This window comes from Aythya ferina, assembly GCF_964211825.1.
Source record: "Aythya ferina genome assembly, chromosome: 1".
In the NCBI taxonomy this organism is placed as follows: domain Eukaryota; kingdom Metazoa; phylum Chordata; class Aves; order Anseriformes; family Anatidae; genus Aythya; species Aythya ferina.
Genome location: NC_140296.1, coordinates 104,242,885 through 104,265,164, shown reverse-complemented (window position 1 = coordinate 104,265,164; position 22,280 = coordinate 104,242,885). Strand labels below are relative to the sequence as shown.

The 22,280-nt window shown below is 38.4% G+C and overlaps 2 protein-coding genes and 1 long non-coding RNA gene across 6 annotated transcripts in view; 2 read left to right on the top strand and 1 right to left on the bottom strand.

The window, feature by feature from the left end:
* SYNJ1 (synaptojanin 1) overlaps positions 1 to 12,152 on the top strand; it is a 63,876-nt gene extending 51,724 nt beyond the window's left edge. For all 3 annotated transcript variants that reach the window (XM_084538973.1, XM_084538972.1, XM_084538971.1), the window contains exons 28-32: positions 1,605 to 1,643; positions 1,738 to 1,808; positions 3,352 to 3,460; positions 4,313 to 4,533; positions 9,034 to 12,152. In XM_084538973.1, coding sequence (XP_084395099.1) covers positions 1,605 to 1,643; positions 1,738 to 1,808; positions 3,352 to 3,460; positions 4,313 to 4,533; positions 9,034 to 9,888 — 1,295 coding nt within the window. In that variant the 3' untranslated portion in view covers positions 9,889 to 12,152. The remainder of the gene's footprint in view (positions 1 to 1,604; positions 1,644 to 1,737; positions 1,809 to 3,351; positions 3,461 to 4,312; positions 4,534 to 9,033) is intronic.
* LOC311446203 overlaps positions 1 to 12,300 on the bottom strand; it is a 32,690-nt gene extending 20,390 nt beyond the window's left edge. The window contains exon 1 of one of the 2 annotated variants that reach the window (XR_014698803.1): positions 12,158 to 12,300. This is a non-coding gene — a long non-coding RNA (uncharacterized lncRNA). The remainder of the gene's footprint in view (positions 1 to 12,157) is intronic. The other variant, XR_014698804.1, reaches the window with a different exon arrangement.
* Positions 12,260 to 20,946, top strand: LOC311446167 (cilia- and flagella-associated protein 298-like). Its single transcript, XM_084539069.1, has 7 exons — positions 12,260 to 12,496; positions 13,263 to 13,430; positions 15,305 to 15,372; positions 17,596 to 17,754; positions 18,251 to 18,382; positions 20,331 to 20,426; positions 20,527 to 20,946. The coding sequence occupies exons 1-7, from the start codon at positions 12,358 to 12,360 to the stop codon at positions 20,635 to 20,637; spliced, it is 873 nt and encodes a 290-aa protein (XP_084395195.1). The 5' UTR covers positions 12,260 to 12,357; the 3' UTR covers positions 20,638 to 20,946.
* The last annotated feature ends 1,334 nt before the right edge of the window (positions 20,947 to 22,280 follow it).

Genomic DNA, 22,280 nt, shown 5'->3' with positions numbered 1-22,280 from the left:
AACAATTTTTGTATTCTAGAAATTGATTTCTGTGTTAATACCCAAGTGATATTATCCTTGTGACACTGAAGACAGTTTCATTAAGGAATCTATTGTATAGGATCTTTTTTTATTATTATTATTTAACATAGTTTTCAGACAGGCAAGGTGCTTTCTGATGGTGTGAATTATTATAGAAGGCAGTCTTCATTTACAAAAAACAATGTGGAGACATAGACTGCAGTAATCAAGAAGAATACTTTCAAGGCTGACTCTCAGAACATGTAACTGACTGACTGCTAGAGTACATACTATGCCTGTAGCTAAATCAGGAATCTAGATAGCCTAATTTTTCATAAGGAGCTACACATACTCATATGTTCTGAGGGGAGAAATTTCTATTCAAATAATTTACCCTATAATTTAATATTTTAACTCTTTTTAAAGAGCATAGAGTATGTATTTTGATTCTAGTGCCTAAATGTATGTGACATGCATTTATGGGAAGCATCTTTCTTGCATTATTCTAGTTAGACTATGTATGCATGGTTCCGAATGGGTCCTGTTTTAGCTTTCCCAGGAGAGTTTTGTTTTTCTTCCCTTTGCAGCAAAAATAGGTATGGCAATGAAAGTCCTAAGGTAGTCTCCTGTATGCTATAGTTCATTTTGGCTATGCTGCTGGTTCCTTTCACTGTGTTGGCAACATCTCTGCATGTGTAGCATAGTTCAGGTTGGAGGGGACCTCTAGTGGTCATCTAGTCCAATCGCCTGCTCACAGTAGGGTAAGCTAGAGCCAGGTTCTTCTGGGTACAAGTTGCATCTACTGAGAACTGGACCTGGAAGCCCGTTCTAAGAAAGCAGGGTTGTCTCCTAACTGGAAGCTGATTTGATAAACTAAGTGTCTTATGTACCACAGAGTATCCCTTCCAGTTACTGTAACTGACATGGTGATTTTACCTTCCTGGGAAATAGGCAACAGAAACACAAGCCAGAATCCTAAACCTCTTTGCCTGTTAGAAATTGTGCATTTGCCTGAGGTAAAGGTAACTTTTTCATATCTTGCACTTCACAACTTGAATGTCGCATACAAAGTTGTCATGAGCATCAGCATGTAAATGTTGAGGTTGGTGCTGTAATATATTTATCCCATAAAGAGTAAGTTCAGGAACTTGGTGTAGAAGCTGTAGATTGCTGAGTCATGTATAATTATGGATGTCCTCTTCTGATCGCATGATTTGTCGAATCAGCATGTTACCTTTGTTTTAAAGACCGCTGTTAAAACATCTGCAGAATATACGACAAAGGAAGCAACTTTCTCTAGCAAGGTTCAGAACACAGGGTACCTGTGCAACTGGGTATCTTTAGTTTGCAACAAACAGGAGGTGATTTGACTTAAATTGCAATTAGAAGGGTCGAATTACTTTTCATGTGCCATGGGGTAAGAGTACTAGTGTCACAGTTTAGCTGATGAATAGACTCTAATCTGTAACAACTTGAAAAAAAACAAAACAAAACACTAATGTCTCTTGCTCCCATTTCCATTAGTGATAATGTACCATTACTGTATAATACCTGTTTATAACTTATCTAACAAAGATAATCTATTTTTTTTCCATGCTTCAAAGCACAAAAAAGTCCTGGAACACAAAGAAAAGATAACTTAGGTAATACAGACACATGCTTTGTACTAATTATAATATAGAAATAAGTTGATTTTGAAACATTTTCTAAGTAAGCAATCTCTAATATCTATTTCAGTTCGTAGCCAGCCTCCACCTTCAACTGGATTTTCAAGTGCAGGAGCTGCTGGATATGCTGCTACTCGACCGGTAGGCATTCTATCTTAAAATAATTTTCCTTCTAAATTTCTACAGTTTATTGCACTGGTATGTTTTTTTAAGTTATAACAGATGTAAGGTCAGAGGAGAATCTCACAAGGTATGCTTTCAAGCCTTAGCTTGACACTCTGTTGGATTTTCAAGCTGACACGATACCATTTCTTTCTCTCAGGTTGTTTTTTGGGCAACATTTCCTTCCAAAGCTTTCAGGACCAGGGACAGTAACCACGTGTGCTCTGCGTCCCCCAGAGTGGTCCTGGGGAGTATTCTAGGCTTTGTTTCTGTTGATTGGTTTGTTTTTTTTGATGTATAATTTTTAGCTTGCATTTTAGAATTTAATCCAACAGTCCTTCTGCCTACTTTCTAAATATATAGAGAGAGCCCAGTGACATACGTCTTGGCAATGAAAGGGAAGTCAGATATTTCAGAGGTTATGTGGTTTAAAACATGAGATCGTTGTTAAATGGACTCAGCCAAGCATAATGAATCAGATATCATACACAGCCTTCTAAGTACTGTACCTACATCCAGTAAAAGTAACAACAAGGATGATTCTTGTTTTTAAGAGGTGAAGTTTATTTGCATATTTTAAAATCATATTTGCATATTTGCCTGATGGGATTTGCTCTGAAAAACATTTCAAGAAGATGCACTGTTATCCGCTTTTTGTGGGAATATACCATGCACACAATTCCAGAGGAAACAAAAACTATTTGTCTCATGATTTTTTCTGAAATCTAGTGGGTTTTACTGTAACACTTTACATTTGGTTTTCAAGTGTTTATAACTCATTCAGCATTAATTGCAATCTGCATTGGTTTCTGATTTCTCTTTAAATACTGATATAGGTCTTTTTTTGTTTGTTTGTTTTTAAGAGAGCAATTCAATTCCCAGCATATAAGCTCATATTCCAAAAAGTTTGGGAAGACTCTAGCCTTCAGTTGATGCAGAATGTATGTTTCACTAATCCTGTTTGCTGGGGAGCAGAAGTACCTTCTTTACAATTAGCAAACATAAGTTTCAGATTAAAGAGCTAACCATAGTCTCTTGTGCACATTTATATACTTTCAGTATATAAAGTTGGCTGTAGCTTCTGTTTGCCATTGGCAGGAGGCCAGTTACAGCCTAAAAAGTAGACAGTATCTACGGTCTGTGTTGACAGTGGGTTATCAGTATATACTTATTAGGTCCCAAAATAAAATACTTTTGGTTTTGTTGCTTAAAACATTTTAGGGACTTAAATAAAGTTGAGTTACTAATTCTGGCAAAATAATAAATATTGTAAATGTTGTCGCACTGGTAAATGTATAAAGAGGAAGATTGTTGTAAAAATCCTTGGCTTTGACTTGAGCGCTCAGAGTATTTTGAGAATATATTCTCTGCTTGTATAAATGCATAAAAAATTTGCTCTACAACTGTTATGACAGAAGTTACTTTTCACAGAGTCATAATGATCCCAAGTCAATTAGCAGTAGATGACTACAAATCTGAAATAGAATTTGAAATACTTTCTTTCTACCCATTATCATGGCAGACTGTTCCACCTCGAGCTGGAGTTATTAGCGTACCACAAAGCCATGTCCGTCCCTCTGGTGGAAGACCAGCACCTGAACCTCAAACCAAATCAGCTGAACCACCAAGGGGTAAGTTTTATTTCTTCTGTAGTATGCTTATATATATTTATAAGCATATATATATATTATATATAAGTATATGTATATACTTATATATACATTTGTGTGTGTATGTATATATATATGCACACACACACGCACACACATATATATTTAAAAAGCTAAATCTAAATGTCACTATTGTGGTACTGTCTCTGGTTCAAATGCATTGCTATTAACAGCAGATGTCTTCATTTTTCACTACAAATGAAGATTCTCAGATATAATAACATCTGACAGCTTCAGTTAGTGCTGATGATCAACCACTACTGTAAACCCTTACCAGATAATAGGCAGCAGTCAGGGGAAATGTAGGCCCACAGATTTCATTCCATTAAGAAAAACTCTTATCAGATTGCTGTGTTCTGGTCTAGGCTTATCAGTCTCTCCCATTAGATGTGTTGACCTCTGGATCGTTCTCTGCAGTGATTGCTCCATAATCATCTTATTTGGAATAGGATTTATATTTGACTCTAAAAAGCCACTTCCTAAATTGAAATATAAAGTTTTTTTTACCCCCAGTGTATTCATCAAAGTATGAATTTTATAATGGTGGTATCCAAAAGTATATTTAAATTCACCTGAAGTATGTTTAAGAATGGTGTGGTTTCTGGCTCTGTTTTCTATCTATAGTAATATATTTTTACTGGAGATATGGTGGGCTGTTGATGACTTCCAGTCTACTTGCTATGAACACTTGCTCTTGCAGCCCTTCTGCAGTTTCCTCTCATGCTTCCACATCTGTGCATTCTCATTCATGCCATTCTTAAGATTTCTAAAAACACTTCTTAACAGTGAACAATGCTGCAAATCTACTTGCAGGCTCACCGTTGCTTCCGGAACCACTCAAGCCTCAGGCTGCTCCTGCCCAGCCTGTCCCTCAGCCACCGCCTGTGCTAAGGATGCAGGAGCCGCTGATACCAGTGGCATCACACCCGCCTCAGACAAGTGCCCCACCAAGTCTGGAACCACCCCCACAACCGCCGCCTCGTAGCCGATCATCTCACACTTTGCCTTCTGATTCTGCTCCTGCACAGCAGCAAGTAAGTTTCAAACAAAACAAAACAAAAAAAAACCAACAACTTCATATATATGTCTTTTGTTATGTAAATTAACACAGCTTGTACTGCATGCTGTAGAACTGTGAGAAACTCCTAAAGCAAACAAACAAACAAATACGAAGGTCAAAAGATTAGTTCTGAAGTTCTGGTTGGATATACTTAGCTGATTTTGTATCATCTGAGAATAACTAATGTCTTGCATACTAAACATTTAACTTAAGATTTCTTATGACAGACATATGAACAACTTGTTCTTACAATTATGTTGTCATTTAATAGTTTTATATGGAAAAATACACAATCTAAAATGTAAGTTTATAAGGACACATACATAATGCTGTTTCCTGTTTAATAAAGTGTAAGCTTTATAGATCTCATGATATAGTGCTTTATGTCTGATAATTGATTGCAGGATGATGATATTGATAGATAACAGAAAAACACTTAATCTCCCCCGTTCCCCATTCTCAATTAAAATACCAAAATAATTTGAAAATTCAGTATGGTAACTTTGGCATTGTGTTCAGTAGTACCACTGAGAGTGTTACTTTCAAAAAACAAAACCTTTTTCTAAGAAAAGTCAATTTCTTACCACTTTAAAATAAAAATAAAAAAAATGCAGAAGTGGGTTTTCCAGTGCTGATTATACATGCATAAGGCTAAACTTCTTCATTAAAGGCCAGTGGTGTTAATCTCTACAGTACCAGCTGCTAGCCCATATTATTCATTATGTGAATAAAGATGCATGTTCCTTGAAGTAGGTAGATTTGTGCCTTCTTAATTCCAAGAGTGAATTTGTTGTTTTCTCTGGTGGCATGTTGTTGTTTGTTTTTTAATGCACTCAGCTGTGGACATTGACTATGTAAGCTTTAATTACAGCAGTATCTTAGATTTTACCTTATCTCTATATCCGAATTCCCCTTTCAAAAAGCTGGTAGGTAATATCTATTTTGTACAACAGTGAAGCAGCCTCAATGAGTTGCTGATTTTGAATTGTAATGGGAAATTTTTAAATACTTTTTTTTTTTTTTTTTTTTTTTTTGCTAAACCTCTCTCTTTGCCTGTTAACTGTTGTTTTTTTCCATTTTGGAAACTTCAGCCAAAAAAAAGAGGAGAATATTTTTGAATATACAGGTAGAATATCAAGAACTTAGAGTTTGTTAGAAAGGATAAAGTTTTGCCAGTAGAAAATATATATGTAGGCAGAAGGTACTTAAGAACGTACCAATTTTCTGAATAGAAATGGATTGCATTTTTTTTGCTTTCGAAAGCCCTCACGCCTTCTAAATGTAGTTCTACCACTGATGGTTTTGTGGAAGCAACCCATTCTTTCAAAATTATTATGAAAATTACATTTATCTGTGTGTATACACAGCAATCAAAAGTATGCTCAGAAACACTATAAACAGGTCTTTGAGCTGGCTAATGCTGTGGCTATACTGTTTTGTTACAGTGAAAGCAGATAGTTTAAGACCAGTTCAAGTAGCTGTAATTTTCTCTGCAATCACATTTCTTTGATTAACATTGGCCCACCTTGAGTTTAATTTACTGTCTCTAGCTTATTTTTTGAAATGTTCCTTTTCCCATTTTTTAAGAGTTTGGTTAAATGATGTTTCTTTTATTTCTTGATTACCGTTTGTAAATATGAAATTTTCTGAGAAAATTAATTTAAACACAAAGGTTTTTGAGAGGTGGTGGGATTCCAGTCCCATCCTTTGACTAAAAGCTTGACTGTGATAGTTAAGAACAGAAGTTTCTCTTTATAAAAGTAATTGCTTGTATACAGAGTGAATATTTGGAACTTCATAGATTACCATGCAACATATTAAAAAAGCAAAGTAGTTGTTATAAATAGAATTTATTTATTGCAAATTAAAGAATTTTTGGCTTTTAATAGAATTGAAAGTCTTTATAGTTTTTCAGCTTAAACTATTATTATAGATGGGTGAGATTATATCAATACAGTTCCCAGAACGGAGACTGGTGCTTTTCATAATAATGGATAGTTAGAATAAGACCACCCATAGGCAAAGACTTCTAAACAGTTTTCACAAACAAGCACAAGTCAGATGCACAATGCATGTCAGTATAGAAATAACATCAGAACTGGCTTGAGCTGTTTTTCTGACTCTTAAAGGTAAAGCTTATGAATTTTACAACAAAATCACAACAGGAATTTAAAACTTATTATAGTGTTGTGTAATAAATATTTTTGTATCTCCTAAAATGTTTTTCTTTGTTAAAAAATAAGTATTTTTAATGTGAGGTTGGCTTGTTACTTGGATTTTCTTCCTAATTTTCTTTCCTTTGATGTCTCTCTTTCACAAGCAGGAGCAACCGTCAGGGTAACAGGTATCTATTTACCAATCTTGTATGTGGTCTCCATCTATTCAAGCAGAAAAGATGTATGAATCTTGTTTTCATACATCTAGAGTCTCATCCACATTAAAATCACTTGCCCATGTTAATGGATTGATTGTCATACCATAGTTTGCTTTTCCCTTTTATAATGCAATAAAAATTGATAGTGTTAACTGTATTTACTAGTGCCATAGCAAATATTTTGCTTTACCATCGTTTATGGAACAATTAGAAACCTTATTTATGTTGTTTAGTCACCACTGAATCTGCTGGTCTCAGTCTGTTTGGAAAAAACAAGTAGGTGTTGGACTTAGCATTTCTCTTCAACGCAAATGAACCCTGACACAATTGCAGTCTTGGTGTTTTTCTCAAAATAAAACACATTTTGCATTTGTCAAAGAGCAGAGAACTTAACTATTACCCATAGTAAAATATGCTGTTTGTTAAAATTAAAAAGTCATCATGTTTTGGACAATTTAAAAGCACTTGTTTCCAGAATTATTCAGACCAAATTTTGCTTACAATAAAGAGCAATTGGGATGCATAGTTTCTTTTGGGATTTTGTACTTTTTGATTACTTGGTTAATAAGCATAGAATATAATCAACTTGTGCCAAGCTGCATTTGATTTACGTTCATTTTATAGTTCAAAGATTTACATTTCTCCTCTCAGATCCTTGATATCTTTGTTTTAATAGTGTTTCTACACTACTGTAGACTTAGAAGGCGAACTATTCTATGTATGGTTTGGTAACATTAGGCTTCATCTGTTTTAGAAACCCTGACTTAGGCGTATCAGGGTGCATTGTTCTGATAAAAAAACACCAGAGCAAATGCAATGTCGCCAGAGTGCTTTGTTTCTCCTGTCAACCAATTAAAGATGCAATTTAAACAATAAAATAAAAATGCTGCAGTGGACATACTGGAAAAAAAAAACAAACAACCTTCCAATATTTTTATTAGTCCTGAGAGTCTCTAGAGTATGTTATTTTTGCATAGCTCCTTGGTAAGTGGATGTGTGGAGACATGCTTCAGACTATGGACAATAAATGCAATAAAAACAACGAGACTGAGGTTAGGCCATTATAACATTGTATTTTAGTTGATAATTTTAGCTAGCTTCCTACTCCAACAAAACATTAGTTAGCAATTTTCATGCTAAAGGTATAAATGTTTGGGTATTTTAAAACAATGTGTTAAAATGACAGTCATTTGTGAAATTGGAATTCTCAGAAGCTATTTCAACTTAAGCTTAATTGCTTTGCTTTCGCTTAATAAGGTGGAGCTCCAAACTTTGTTCTGTCAGTGTCATGACTTGAACAAACTGTAGATAACATTCTACCTTTTCTGGACAGTTGTAACAAAGTATAAAAGTTACATTGTTGTTTGAAGAAATTTATAAAACCATGAATATTTTGGTTTTAAGAAGTTGCATGGACAAAACTGGCTTTTCCATTTAGTCTTATTCTAAACGATGATAACTTGCCTTTCTAAAATAGTAATGTATTTTAAAAGAAAGTCCTTCCTCTTCCCTACAAAGCTGTTGATCTTAGCTTCACACATCAAGAAACAGCAGAGAAGCCTACAGATATGTCTACACAGAAGTGCCTAATGTGCATATACTAATAACACTAATTTTCCCTTTCATTGTGATGCTTAAATATTGCTTGTAACATCAGCATTAGAACCTTTCCGACAGTGAGACCTAGAGCTTTTCATTTCACGTCTGTGCTGGGTTATCACTTGTTCAGAATATAGCCTATCTGCCCAAGCTCTTCAAAGATTTTCTGATACCATTTGTGCCTTTTGTGTTTTAGTGCTTTTGGCCAGGATTCTGAGTTGCATGAACCGATGGCATGGGTGAGGGGGGGACGAGAGGGGACTTGTGTTTAACAGCCAGTGAGCTTTACTTCAGAGAAGGGGCCGAGGGTGATTGTCTTCCAGAAAAGAAGCAACTTGCATGATGCACTTGTTGTAAAAGAACTTCAGTACAGTTTGGTTACAGTTTTCATTTAAGACCAAGAGCTTGTTTTGTTCTTATAGAACTGAGAAATGGGGAGTTAGTGATGATCTTAAAAGGAGACAGCCCCCTGACTTACTAAGCACTTTGTTTTCTTTCCAGATTAAAACAAATGGAGCCTACGGCACTCAACTCGAAACACAGTTGAACAGTGACCCTTTTGAAGACCTGTCATTTAAGCTGCTTGTGTCAAAGATGCAGACATCTGTTCGAACATCAGCTGTTCCAACCTTAAACCAAAAGGAGTTGATGCAGTTACCTTCTGCAACACAAAGAAATTATGATACTTTGAATACTGTAAATTGCATGCCAGCAATGCCTCCTACTCCAACCTTTAACGCATCCCAGGAACATACGCGCAGCTCTCCAAATCCATTTGTTACTGGACTGAACTGCACAAACCCATTCACTGAAAGAACTGTTAATGCTGGAAACCCATTTAGAACAGAAACCCAAGGATCTGAATTAACTTCACATTTACTGGAAGGACGTGCTGCTTGCAATCCTTTCCCTTCCCTAAATCCCCCCAGTCGTAATACGAGCAAGCCTGTATTTTCTGTTGATGCATCTGAAAACAGTTTTTGCTTGCGAAGTAACTCTCTCATGGTAAAAAATGTACAGCCAAAAGGATGGGTAACGTTTGATGAGGAGGAGAATTTCAGTGTAAAGCTAAAGCCATCTAAAAGTGTTCCAGATTTTAAGCGAATCGGTTCCAGGAAGACAGCTGGATCTCCAGATTTGCTGGGCACTGAACAAAATACTTTTCTTGGTTCAGACTTTAACTTTGATACTGACTGGAATAAAAGTTCTACTGATTGCTTCTATACAATGCCAGCAAGAAGACCACCCGCACCTCCTATACCATCAAGAATAACCAGCAACAGATCCCCTGCAGATCCTTTCACCACTTCTTCGGCACCTAAGGTGTCACCAACACAAGATTTTACAGAAAGATAGGTGTTCAAAAATATAAGAGGATATATTTGTTGCTAGATTTATCCAGTAGAATAATTGGGCATTTGAGATTATTCTGTGTGCAATAATTAATTGTCAAATGCACTGAAACTTTACTCATAAGCAGCCACTATTATTTGTGTATAAATTTTGAATATGTATATATGGTAGAGCACAAAAAAAAGTCTGAAACTTATGAAAATCCCAATGTAATAGTATTTGAATAGACAGAAAAAGAAGGATGAGCTACTAATCTCAATAAAATATACCAACCTGGGAAATAGTTTTTGCTTAGGGAGCTCTCTCATTTCTGTTTCCCTTTGTGGAATTTCAAAAGAGGCTCCCTGCTGGTAGCCTTCCGACTCCCTTTTTACTGTTTTGTTAATTGATATTTATAAGTATTTACCAAAGAGCTGCCAAAGTTTATTGAGATTTGAATGTCGACAAGTATTGTTTAGAAGTTGTTTAATTTATAACAGAGGCTATGGAGATTTGTAAGGCTTATATTTGAATGTGAGGCACAACAGAAATAGTTTAATTTCAAAATACAAACAATGCTTTGTGTATTAATATATTCACTACTTGACTTCGATTTTCTGTGTCAGTACATTTCAGGTGTTAAAATATTATTGTCACATATATTGACTAGCAGTAGTTCAGAGTAATTGTTCCATATCATCCACTTATTCATTACTATTTTAAAGATACTTTTTCTCCCCACACACAAATTGGAAACAATTGACATAAGGTTTCCCTCAACCTCTGGAAACAAATCCCCTTGAATCTTGATATATATAAAGCAGTCTTTTACCAGTTACAGACAACATATTACCATTAGCTTGTCCCACCCTCTTTCACATGTTGGAAGGGCTCTCTTGTCCTATAGAAGGCCCTGCATGAAAGAATCAGCGGTCATTGTAAAACATCAGAGGAAAAAGTCACCTTACATGTTTGGGCTGTCCTCCCACCATCCTTCCTGTCTACTATACTTCTGCTGCATTTGTCAAAAATGTCGCCTTCAAAGAAAAGAGAACTGCAGTTCTCTGAGGTGAATGTTATCGTTTAGTCGCTTTTGCAGTTATACTAAATACGTGACCCTTTGTTCCCCAGAGACGGTGACCATCCTGTGTGTGGTGCTGCTTTGAGGCTAGCAAAGGCTAAGTTTCAGTTTTACATATTATTCTATAAAAATACAACTCTGTGCTTTTATGTTTTCTAAAGCTCACATTAAATTACATAAAATGTAGTATTTTATTATCATGAGCAAATTCAAAATAACTGATTTCCCTACAATTTGCAGTGTCTTGGGACATAACTTCCATGTGCAGATGTGTGCTTTTACTACAAGCTGAACGTGTCACGATGTTGTCATCTCTTGGGGGACTGCAACTGCCTGCCTACACTCATGGGCTTACTTGCAAACAAACTGTACTGGTTCTGCAGAATTAATGACTGAAACTCAACATACTAGCATTGCAGTAGTAAAATACAGAACGACAGTACTTTTTTAAAATCCTCAAATGCTATCAAAACATTATTTATAAAATAATCCACTCTTCCTTTAACACTGTCTGGTTGGCCATGAGCTGCAGCTGGGTAGAGAAGTGACTATCGTGAGTTTTATATTGTGCTTTTTTCTGTTCGGCTCATTAAACAGTACTTGCACATTTTAAACAGCAGTGGTACTCTAATCTTTGTGCTTCAGTATGTGGATTACCTTGTTTTACATTGTTGGCTATAAACATCTGTGATCGGTGTTTTGGTATATTCTTACATTAGCAAAACAACTTTGGGGGGAAACTTTTTCCTAGTGGGAGTTACGTGATAAATATGTTCTTCGTTGAATATTTAATTACAGTGATTAAAAACTAAAACCTACCTGGTATACAGCACCTCTGCACTAGACGGGATTACGGAGGCTGACAGCAACGTACTGCGGAGATCACAAGAACTGCTCCAAACCTAGAGTGTGTGTAAATATCGCTAACCACCGTGATGTGTATTAACAAAACAAATTACTAGCAGCAGATCAGAGACGGCTAAGGATTCAGCACAGAAACGCTCAACACCTTCTCATGACTCCTGTGTTCCCTGTGGTAAATTGTGGTAAAAATGTACCCGTTTTCTCTTGCTTGTGACACACGATATTTATGGCTGTATACTTTCCAGAACCGCAGTATTGAAACTCAGTGGCGTGCACCATGCCGTTATATACCCTGTGGAAGGCGGTGTTGCATTAACGAAATAAACATACCTGCCCTTACCAACTCACCCTTCTCTCTCTTTGTACCGGAGCCGCTCACGCAGCAGCAGCCCCTGCCCTGCGGCGGGCGGCGGAGGCGCGGCTGAGGGGAGGCGCGGCTGAGGGGGCGGCGCCATTTTGTGTCCCCCCGCCCCGCCCGCCATAACGAACGCAGCCGAGGGCGGCCGCCATGCCCAGAGCGGGGCCGTGAGGGGCTGTGAGGCGCCGCCATGGTGCGGCTGCACGTGAAGCGCGGCGACGAGAGCCAGTTCCTGCTGGAGGCGGCCTGCGGAGCCCGCCTGGCCGAGCTGGCGCCCCTCGTCGCCCGCATCTACAACGGGAGGCTGAAGGTGCAGCGGCTGTGCGCAGGTACCGGCCGCCATCCGCCTCCCGGCCGGCGTGAGGGGAGCGGCGGGGCCCCAGGGCAGGGCGGAGGGGGAGGCAGCGGCAGCGAGGCGCCGGCGGTGGTAACCAGGGGCTACCCCTTGGGTAAACACCTCGGCCTGCCCTCGGTCGGGCAGAAATGGTCGCAGGGAGTTGTGTTTGTCCCTTGGGTCGCACCGGGAGACGGGCTGACCCCACGGCTCTGATCCAGCACCAAAGGCAGAGGCTGCCCGTTTGTCCCAGCTGTGGAGAGATTCGCTGCTGTGCAGCGGTAAAACGTGCTCCCCTCCTGAAAGAAGCTGCCTTCCCGAAAGGGTTTGGAAAAAGGAACGTGCTGTCAGCTACAGCTGACTAAAAGTAAGGAGAAGTTCATGGCCGGCACGTAGAGAATCACAGAATCATTAAAGGTGGAAAAGACCTTCAAGATCAGCTGGTATCATGTAGGCTTGTTCCATTTGTTACACTGTTTCATGCACATGTGAAAAAGTGTGAATTTTAACGTAATTACTGTGTGTATATACATATCTATAACATATATCTATATTTAACACATATATATATACAACATATTTATATATATACAAAGCATTTATATATATATATATTCATTATTATTTTCATATACGTATATCTTTAAAAACTGAAGCCCAGCAGTAAGGTTTTCTGCATGTGCATAATCCAGAAGGGCGTTTCTCAGCGCTGTGTTCTCAGTAACACAGGTCTCTAACCTTGTTCTCCAAACGCTTTAAAGAGATGCAGGAGCTGGCAGAGCATGGTGTTTACTTGCCACTTAACATGCAAGGGCTGACGGAAGAGCAAATTGAAGAACTGAAGTTAAAGGATGAGTGGGCAGAAAAGTGTGTACCCAGTGGCGGGAGTGTCTTCAAGAAGGATGAAATTGGACGAAGAAATGGACATGGTAAATAGAGCCGAGATGTTTGCTTCTTTCTCTGTAAGCATAAATAATCTGTGATATCATGAGGAACGTGAAAACCATAATTCTGAACTTCATTTTCACCTCACTGTCCTGGAAGAAGAGAAAACCAAGTCAATACTTAGTATACATTCGATAACAGGCCAGCCTGATAGCCGGCTAATGTTTCTTTGCCAACTACAGTGATCATCCTATAAACACACCATATTAAAGGCAGTTGTAGATTTGTTATGTAAGAAGCTATTTAGGAGCCTTTTTTTCCACAATAAATCAGCTAAATGTTCAGTTACATACATAAATCCTGGGTTAGGACCTAGCGTAATGTTGATTTAAAAGCCTAAATGGTGTTATATCTCTTTGGCACACCTGCTATTTAACTTTGCAACTGTAATGCTTGGAAGTAGACTCCAAAAATAAGCAGTTACAGTTGCCAGTATGGAGAGTGACTATTTTGCTTCAATTTATCCTCCCTGTTTGTAAATGCATACTTGTGTACTGTTTCTCTCCGGAGTTTTAAGGTGTTTTGAGTTAACAGGTTCTTCTAGTGTCTCTCAGTTCTTGTATTCACTGTGACTCAGGCTTCCTGAACTCATTCATCTCTTTTTCTTTCTGCAAATTCTGCTCCTGCCTTAGCACCTGGTACGAGCATCGAGCACTGCTCCCCTGCCACCTCAGTGCCAGGGGCACGAGGGCTGGCTGTGACCATCTTCGTGCTGGCTGCTTTATTGTTACCCCGACACCACAACAGCCCCTGCCAGGCCAGCAGCCCTTTAGATGCTGGTTGCAGGCAGTTCAATTACAGAGGAAGCTTTGAATAATTTAGCTTTAACTTGGCATACACAAGCAGCTTATTCCAAATGTTGTTTTGGGGAAAATAATTCTTCTAGTGCAACGCATCATTCAATCAAGCTTAAGCTCTTGTTGAGTTTCAGTGAGAGCTTACAATATACCTAAATGTTTTCCCTCCTGCCTGTGTTCCCACAAGTGGTCGAGTCTCTTGCACACCTTGGGGCAGGCATTTTGCTTCAGAGTTTGGCATGGTTGTGAGCAGTGTCAGGCCTTATAGTAAAAAATTTTGAGTAAATTTAGCAGAAAGGTAGTACCACTCTTACTCGTAGTCATAGTTGGGCATTTATGTGTTAGTGGGTAGACAGCTTTTTAATATCAACAAAGCGGTAATACTGAACAGAGCACAAATGTGGGCCAAATTAGATACAACTAAATGATGCATTTAAATACTCAGCTGGAAACGAGCATGGTTTAACTGTGTTTTTCTTTGAGAGGAGGGTTTTTTTAACAGTTTAAATATGTAACTATGATATGAAACGTGCATTGTAGTTGCAAAACTGCATTTACTATTAGGATGAGATTTTAATTAGAAAAAAAGTCAGAAAACTCCAAGCTGGTGTTCCTGATTAAAGCACGTCTGCCCGTAGAGCCCACAACAGTTACAAGTACAGCAAGGGAAAGAGTCGTGCTTTAGGTTGGGGTGAGTGTGAGATTATGGCTGTTGCTTTTTACTCGGTATTTTTGTCTCAAGTGAAGTTTTCAGTATCAGTCAATTGTCTTAATGCAAATGTAAGTTTGACTCTCCCGTGACACATGCTGGTTTGTTTCTCGAGTTAGTAAGAAGTGTGACAATGCACTATGCAAGTGGTAAATAGACTACAATGTAGTAGCCTATGTATCTCTTGCTTTGTGCTTTAACAATGTTTCATTTGCTTACAGTAGAGAATAACTAGGGCAGGTCCTTTGCTTGTTTTGGGTTGGTGGTGGTTGGTTGTGTTTTTTGTTTTGCTTTCGTTTAGTTTGGTTTTATGGTAAATACAAATTATTAAGTGTGCATCTCTTATTTTTAGCTCCAAATGAAAAAATGCAGCAAGTAATAAAAAAGACAATAGAGGAAGCCAAGGCCTTAATCTCTAAGGTAAGTTTTCCAAAGTAGCGTGAACTGTCCTAATAGGTGCTGTGTTGTTGCACGGCTTAATTAAATATGGGCCTTTTTCAGTGTAAGGGATAATGATTTTTGAATAATATCCTGCGGTGATGTGAACAATCTAACAGAAATGGACATTTCTGTTAATGATTTTCTTAATGGCTTTTGGCAAGCTGGTTCAACAAGTTAAGGAATCCGATATTAAACACCAAGTGAATGCTGGCAGCCTAGACCACATGAATGATTAAATTGCATTTAATTTTATCCACATGCTCTTAATTTGCTATTGATGCATTCTTGAGGCGGATGCCTGTCGTGTTTTCTGGTGAAAAATTAACTTCATTCTGTGATGCTTCTGCAATAAAGTACCTTTTGCTCATTAGCGTAGTCATTTGGCTCTACATATAATTAATTGAAAAATATGTTTTGATCTCTTAGATTAGGCCTTGGTTTTACAAGTACTTGGAGGCAAGCTTGGTCTCCATGAGTTCGTGTGTGTAAACATAAGTCAGAGGGTATGCCCTGATGGAACTACAGACTCAGTTATTCATCTTCATTTTACCAAATATTGAGATACTCTGTATAGTGTTTGAGCTTTCATATGACTTTGAAACACTAATTAAATCATATTTATTATCAGATTGTTTTTTTTTTTGGTGGATGTTTGCAAGCTGTTTACTTTTCCCCACCTCTATAATCTGGGAATTAGCAGGTGTGGAACTTGAAAACAGCTTTAAACTAGTTAAACATACAGATAAAGTTAACATTTTTTTTAACATTGCCTGTGCACTGAAATTGGCCTTCTTGACGGTTCCACTGCTGATAACTGTGTCATATCAGTCACCTGGAGTGAGCAGCTCAGTGTTTCCAGCGGCTTCATGGATCTGTTGGAGGCAAGCAGAGGAGCTACTGTGTTGCGTGACAGCGCCTCAGGTGTGCTGAGTTGCAGCAAACCTGTCCTGAATTTAGGGAGGATTTCAGCCAAACTGTTTCGAGTCATAACAAAATCCATACGAAATGAGACATGTTAAATGAGATGAAATGAGAGAAGTTAAAGCCTTTGCTTTACTTTAAAGATTTCCTCTGGGTGGACACTTTGGACTCTTGGATTACAACTGATCAACTCTATTTTTAAATGTCTAGGAAACTATTAATATTTGGCTTTACATCTTGAGAGGAAAAAAAAAACCTGCAGATCTCGTCTCCACTCTGCAGTTCTTCCTGGGTGGAACTTACAGCTATCTCAACTATCTACCTTATCGTCATTTACAATAAGAAATTGCAAAATTACTGCACTGAATGCTTTCTTACTCCAGGAATTACTATTGTTTATTGGTGAATTAAGTTAAAAGATAGTTTGTGAAGTATTTTGGCAGGTTCGTCACTGCATGGTGATGAAAATAAATATGTTTGTATATTTAAAAAGCAAAAAAGGAGAAAAAGTTTTTCATCTGAGGCTGAGAAACCAATTGTACGTGCCAGTTAACTGGTTTAATAATAGCCACAAGGAGGCAGCATTCTCTTACTTTTTTTTTTTTTAATAAACCTTGTTATTTTCAGTATTGGAACAGTTAAATCCTTAAGCAAAAGTGTCAATTTTTCTCTTCCACATGCATCTTGTTTCGCTTTTTGTTTGTTCGATCTTCCTTCTGTCTGTTGCAGTTGGGTTTGGAATGATCTCAGGTATTTGATCTTACAGATCTCTGCCTGAACCATGCCAAGCTTTACTCCTTTGCTCACGTGCTCTATTTTTAACTCAACCCTCAGTTTTTAGACCCTTTCTCTAGCCCTACGTTAATTCTACTGTTTTAATCTTGTTTATGAATCACATCCAATTTCTGCAGTGATATGTATTCTTATCAGAAAGCCTATATACACAGATGTTTGTTACTAAATGCCTCTTGCACAAGTTGGTGGATGTTCAAGATCTCTCATTTTTTGCCACTGTAAGCAAGGTAAGCAGAGAGGGTGCTAATGATACGTATGGAAATCAATACTCAAATGAGAAAATTTGCACTCCTCTTATTTTTGCGCAGATGGTTAGCTTTGCTCAAATATCCCAGCCATGAACCTTTAAAGTGACTACTAAACGAAGTCTTCATGCAGACACACATATGTACATGTAAAATCTCCATATATATATATGTATATACGTAGATATTTTACAGTTCTCTACAGACTGTAAAATATGAATGATCCTTGCCTGCATTTCAGAAACAAGTTCAGGCCAACGTGTGTGTTACTATGGAGATGGTGAAAGATGCACTGGACCAGCTGCGAGGGGCTGTGATGATTGTGTACCCAATGGGATTGCCTCCACATGACCCAGTGAGGATGGAGCTGGAAGATAAAGAAGACCTGGCGGGGACTCACGTATGCAGTAGTGTTTTTGTATTATATGTAGTGTCTGGGCTAAATTTGTGGTGTTTCCCACTTTATCAGTGAAGGCTGCTTGTTTTCATGTACATGAAATATTTTGTTTAATATTTTTGTCTGACAATGTACATAAAAGCACACCAATAGCTTAACTAGAAATAAGGTGAGTGAAGTATCTTTGAAATGTTACTTACAAAGCTGAGTTCAGGTAAGTGTGAGACCCAATTTAAGCTTGTGGTCAATATTGAGAATTTAATGCCCAAAGTGTTGCTGTTAGATCAAAATTGAATGGAACATAAACCGAGATGCTGCACATTAACGTGAAGAGAGCAGTGAAACAGGCGTATAGTGTAAAATCAGCTGAATTGCACTTAATTCCAAAAAGGTTTTCCAGGGGGAAAAAAAAAGTTTTTGACAAAAAAAGGCAAAAGTTAAAACCAGCACCCCAGTAAATTCTCCCCCAAACTTCACCTTGTTTGTTTATTTGTCACAGGCCGGACTTGAAGTTATAAAAGAATCTGAAGCACAATTATGGTGGGCAGGAAAAGAGTTGAAAGAAACCAAGTTGCTTTCTGACTATGTAGGCAAAAATGAGAAAACAACCATCATTGTAAAGATACAGAAAGTAAGTATCACGGGAAGGTTTTTTATGTGTTGTTTACGGCAGTCTAATTCTTTGTGGAAGAGAATTGGTAGTAGGTGTCTAAAATGGATTAGATTAGGTCCAGCTTAAGTGTCTCAAAGCTGTACTCAATCTATTTTGAGCTTTTAGTTTATTTTATCCAAAGTACTTCTTAGTATTTAGCTGATAGGCAAAGGAATTACTGTAGTTGCTATTACCTGCTTTATAAGAATACACCAAAGAGCTACTTAAAACTAGATTAAACACAACCTGAAAAGCTTAAAACCACAGAAACGCACACAAAAAGAGGCAAACAAACTGTCTCTCAGTTCCATCTCCGTGTGGAGCACTGGACAGACCCACTCATTCAGCACGCACAGTTATATGTGGTGTGGATACCCCTCATCGCCTTTTTTGAAAGAAGGTTTCCGCAACTCAGTAACTTTCTGACTGTGGGGTCCTCAGTTGCTTGATGGCAGGTCTTCAAACTGCCTCGGTTGCCTTGGGAATGTGGGCTTGTGTCTTCTCTGCGGACACATGTTGTGAAAGAGCCCAAATTTGAGCTCTCCTGAAGTCTTCAATGAGAACCTGCTGAGTGCTAGAAGGAAAATCAAGCTGTTGCACATGCACCACCCAGCTGTGCTGTCAGCCGCAGCTCACCAAAAGCTCGTGGTTGAGCTTCTTAAAAGAAATCAGACTTTTCAGTCAGGTGTGGTGAAGCACATGAGGCTTGTGAACATAGCTCTGCTGTGGAGCAGTGAGCAAAAAAGAGGCAAAGATTCTGCTGCTCCTCAGTTTATAAACCTGGTCATTATTTTCTGGACAGAGCGACAAACTAACTGCAGTTCTGTTCACCTCAGGCCATATTTGAGGGGAGAACATTTGTGTTTTCAGTGCACTTTCAGAACTTTTTTGGAGCTTGCTTAGCCCGTTCGTGTGTATGTAGCACCACATTCAAAGGATGCATTTGTGGATGTCGGATGCCTCAGAGCATCCTACTTATCCGTAGGTCAGAGTTACTCTGGTGCTGCATTTCGGTTCTCTGCCTTGAAAAGCAAAATGGCTACAGCAGATCTTACTGTCTGCGAGTGCCTGTAATTGAACTCGTCGAAGCCAAGCCGAGTGACTTACACGTTTGCCATTTAGAAGCCCAGAACTGCTTTCTCTTTTCTGTCAGGGTGGCTGAAAAATGGTGCGACAACTCAACAGCCATTGAAGGACAGGCTCCTGGGAAAGTTGTCTCACTGCTTAATTAGTTGCTGGACCTCTTCAGAGAATGCGAAGTAGTACGGTGGTTTTCTTATCTGACACTGGACGCCCGCATTCTTGGGTTGGAGAGCTAATTTAAACCATGCCAGACCCTTTTTGTTCCTGAAGGGGTTCGCCATCTCCCTTTAAACTGTTCTGTTTGCTGTTGTTGACAATAGCTGTCATCAGCTATTTTCTGCTGCATGCATCACTTCTTCCATGAGGACAGTTGCCTGGAAAAAAATATTTGTAGTAACAAGTAAAATTTATTTTAATTGTAGTGTTTTGTAACTATCTTCCTTCCCTGCTTTACCAAGCCATAGCCATTTTAAGTCTGTGTTAGCAGGGAAACTGAAGGTGGATGGGCCCCTCCTGAGACATTTGGAATGGCCTGAAAGCTGAGAGGCTTCTAATGTTTTTTAGAGCGGAAGTTTTAGTAAAACAGACTCAGTAATCTTGTTTCTAGCTTCCATTGATGTTCATAAAATTGACAGCATGATTAAGATGCCAGGATGAAAGAATAAGTCTCACCTGAACGCAGCAGGAGTTTCTTAATGTTTATTTTCCTGCCCTGAGGACCTTGTCGAACATGAGATACCTTGCTGTCTGAAGAAAGATTCTGCTATCTTTGCGTAGCAGTTTCTCCTGTTCTTTTTTGTATCACAAATGCCATTGTGAACAAAATTTATGGTTTCCCTTTCAGAAAGGACAAGGAGCTCCAGGGCGTGAACCTCTGATTAGTCATGAAGAGCAAAAACAGATGATGCTGTACTACTACAAAAAGCAGGAGGAGCTTAAGGTAGCGGTGACTTTTAGCTCTGTGTGAGCTACGCTGCAGCAGACACCGAGCGCGGGTTTAATTCACTGCTGCTGCCTTCACCTGTCCCTTCTCTTCGCAGAAACTAGAAGAGGATGATGACGACTCTTTTCTAAACGCTGAGTGGGCAGACAGCCATGCTTTGAAAAGACAATTTCACGGCGTAAAAGACATCAAGTGGGGGCCGAGATGAAGCTCTACAAACACCTTTTTGCCTCTTCTGCTGTTTGGTTGATACACTTGTTTGCTAAGAGGGGCGTTGTGTGTTAGATTCTTCTGAGAAAAGCTGAAGTTGTCTCTTCCATAGCAGATGCCTCTTTCAGCCTTAGGTTTTCAGTAAATGTTTACATTTCTATACAACGGTAGCAGCACTTGTGTCTGCAAAGATTGGAATCAGCCCTGTTCATGTTGATTGTTCTATTAGAAACTTGTAATTTGAGTATTGAAATATTAACCTATTTCAGAGAGAATATATCTAATAAATGTGCGCTAGGATATTGGATATTGTTTTGAGTGGTCTTTAATTGTTGGTTCTTGCACTTCTTTTAGCTAGTACAGTCTGTATAAGTTAATTTTTTATAAAAATAAATAAATAAAATTTCCCAGGCTAATCCAGTAAAAGTTCAGTGATCTCTATATGCCTGTTTGCATTTTGACATACCTGATCTTAACTTTATTTTTAAAGGAATTGACCTCTTAATTATTTAAGGAAAATATTTTTTTTTTGTATAAACTCCAGTGACATTGAAAATGAAGCATTCTAGAAATATTTTCATCTTTTATTTTTCTTTGGCATTGGAAGGCACTCCTCTGAGCTCGCTCAGTTTAACAAGCTGTTAGCTGTCATGCTTTCAGAGACTGACAGAAATCTGTTTGCAGAAATAAGCATCATGTGCAAATGGATTGGATACAATAAAAACAAGCTCAATAGGGTAAGATCTTTACCATAGAAATAACTCTTAAGATTATGACTTTAGAAGTATTTTTATTTATAACATCAACATTTTAAAATGAAAAATGAAATTTATTGGCGAGTGTCTCAGTTCTGGGTTCAGGACTAACAAAGAAAATGCAGTAGACTTGAATGTTGGGTTTGTTTTGAAGGGAGGATTTTGATTTAAGATTCTAGGCTACTAATGGATAATTAAGTCTCTAGAATTACCTAGGTGAATAAGAAGTCTTTAAGAAAACATTGCTCAAGTTTTGTGTGTAGGCTTCTGTGTGCTCAGAGGAGATGCTTTTCCACAGAGGTGCGTATGTCTCCTTGTCAGTAGTTGCGCAGTGCAGAGCCAGGCTGCTCAGAAAATTCTGCATGAGGATCAACTGGGTGTTTTAAAGGGAGGTGAACTCATACTTTTTGTGGTCACTCACAGCCAGCAACTATAACGATGCCTTCATTCACACCCCAAAGCAGTTCTTTTCCAGTCTGCAGTGCAGAAAGGCAAGCGAAGGAAGCCGGTCGGTAGTGTAGTTTGCAGCACGGTCCAGGTAACGAGTTGCCCCTGCACATCACTCTCCACCTCCGCCAAACTAGATCATGTTCACAAACTGTCTCAGTGTCAAGAACAGGCAGTTGCTCATCAGCAAATAACATATGTCAAATTTTTATGTGAAACATTTTATGCAGGTGCCACATTTTGGGATTGTGGTGCTAGGGTGACTCAGCAGCTCTAACAGTCTGGTTATGTTTGCTGTCTGAACTTACACCTGTGTTTGACATTTTTCACTGGTAGATTTTATTTTTTTTTAAGTCTTATTCATGCCCTAATCCTCTTGTCACAAGGTTTTAGTCATAGATACACTGGAAAACACAAATGTTTGAGATATTAACTAGAA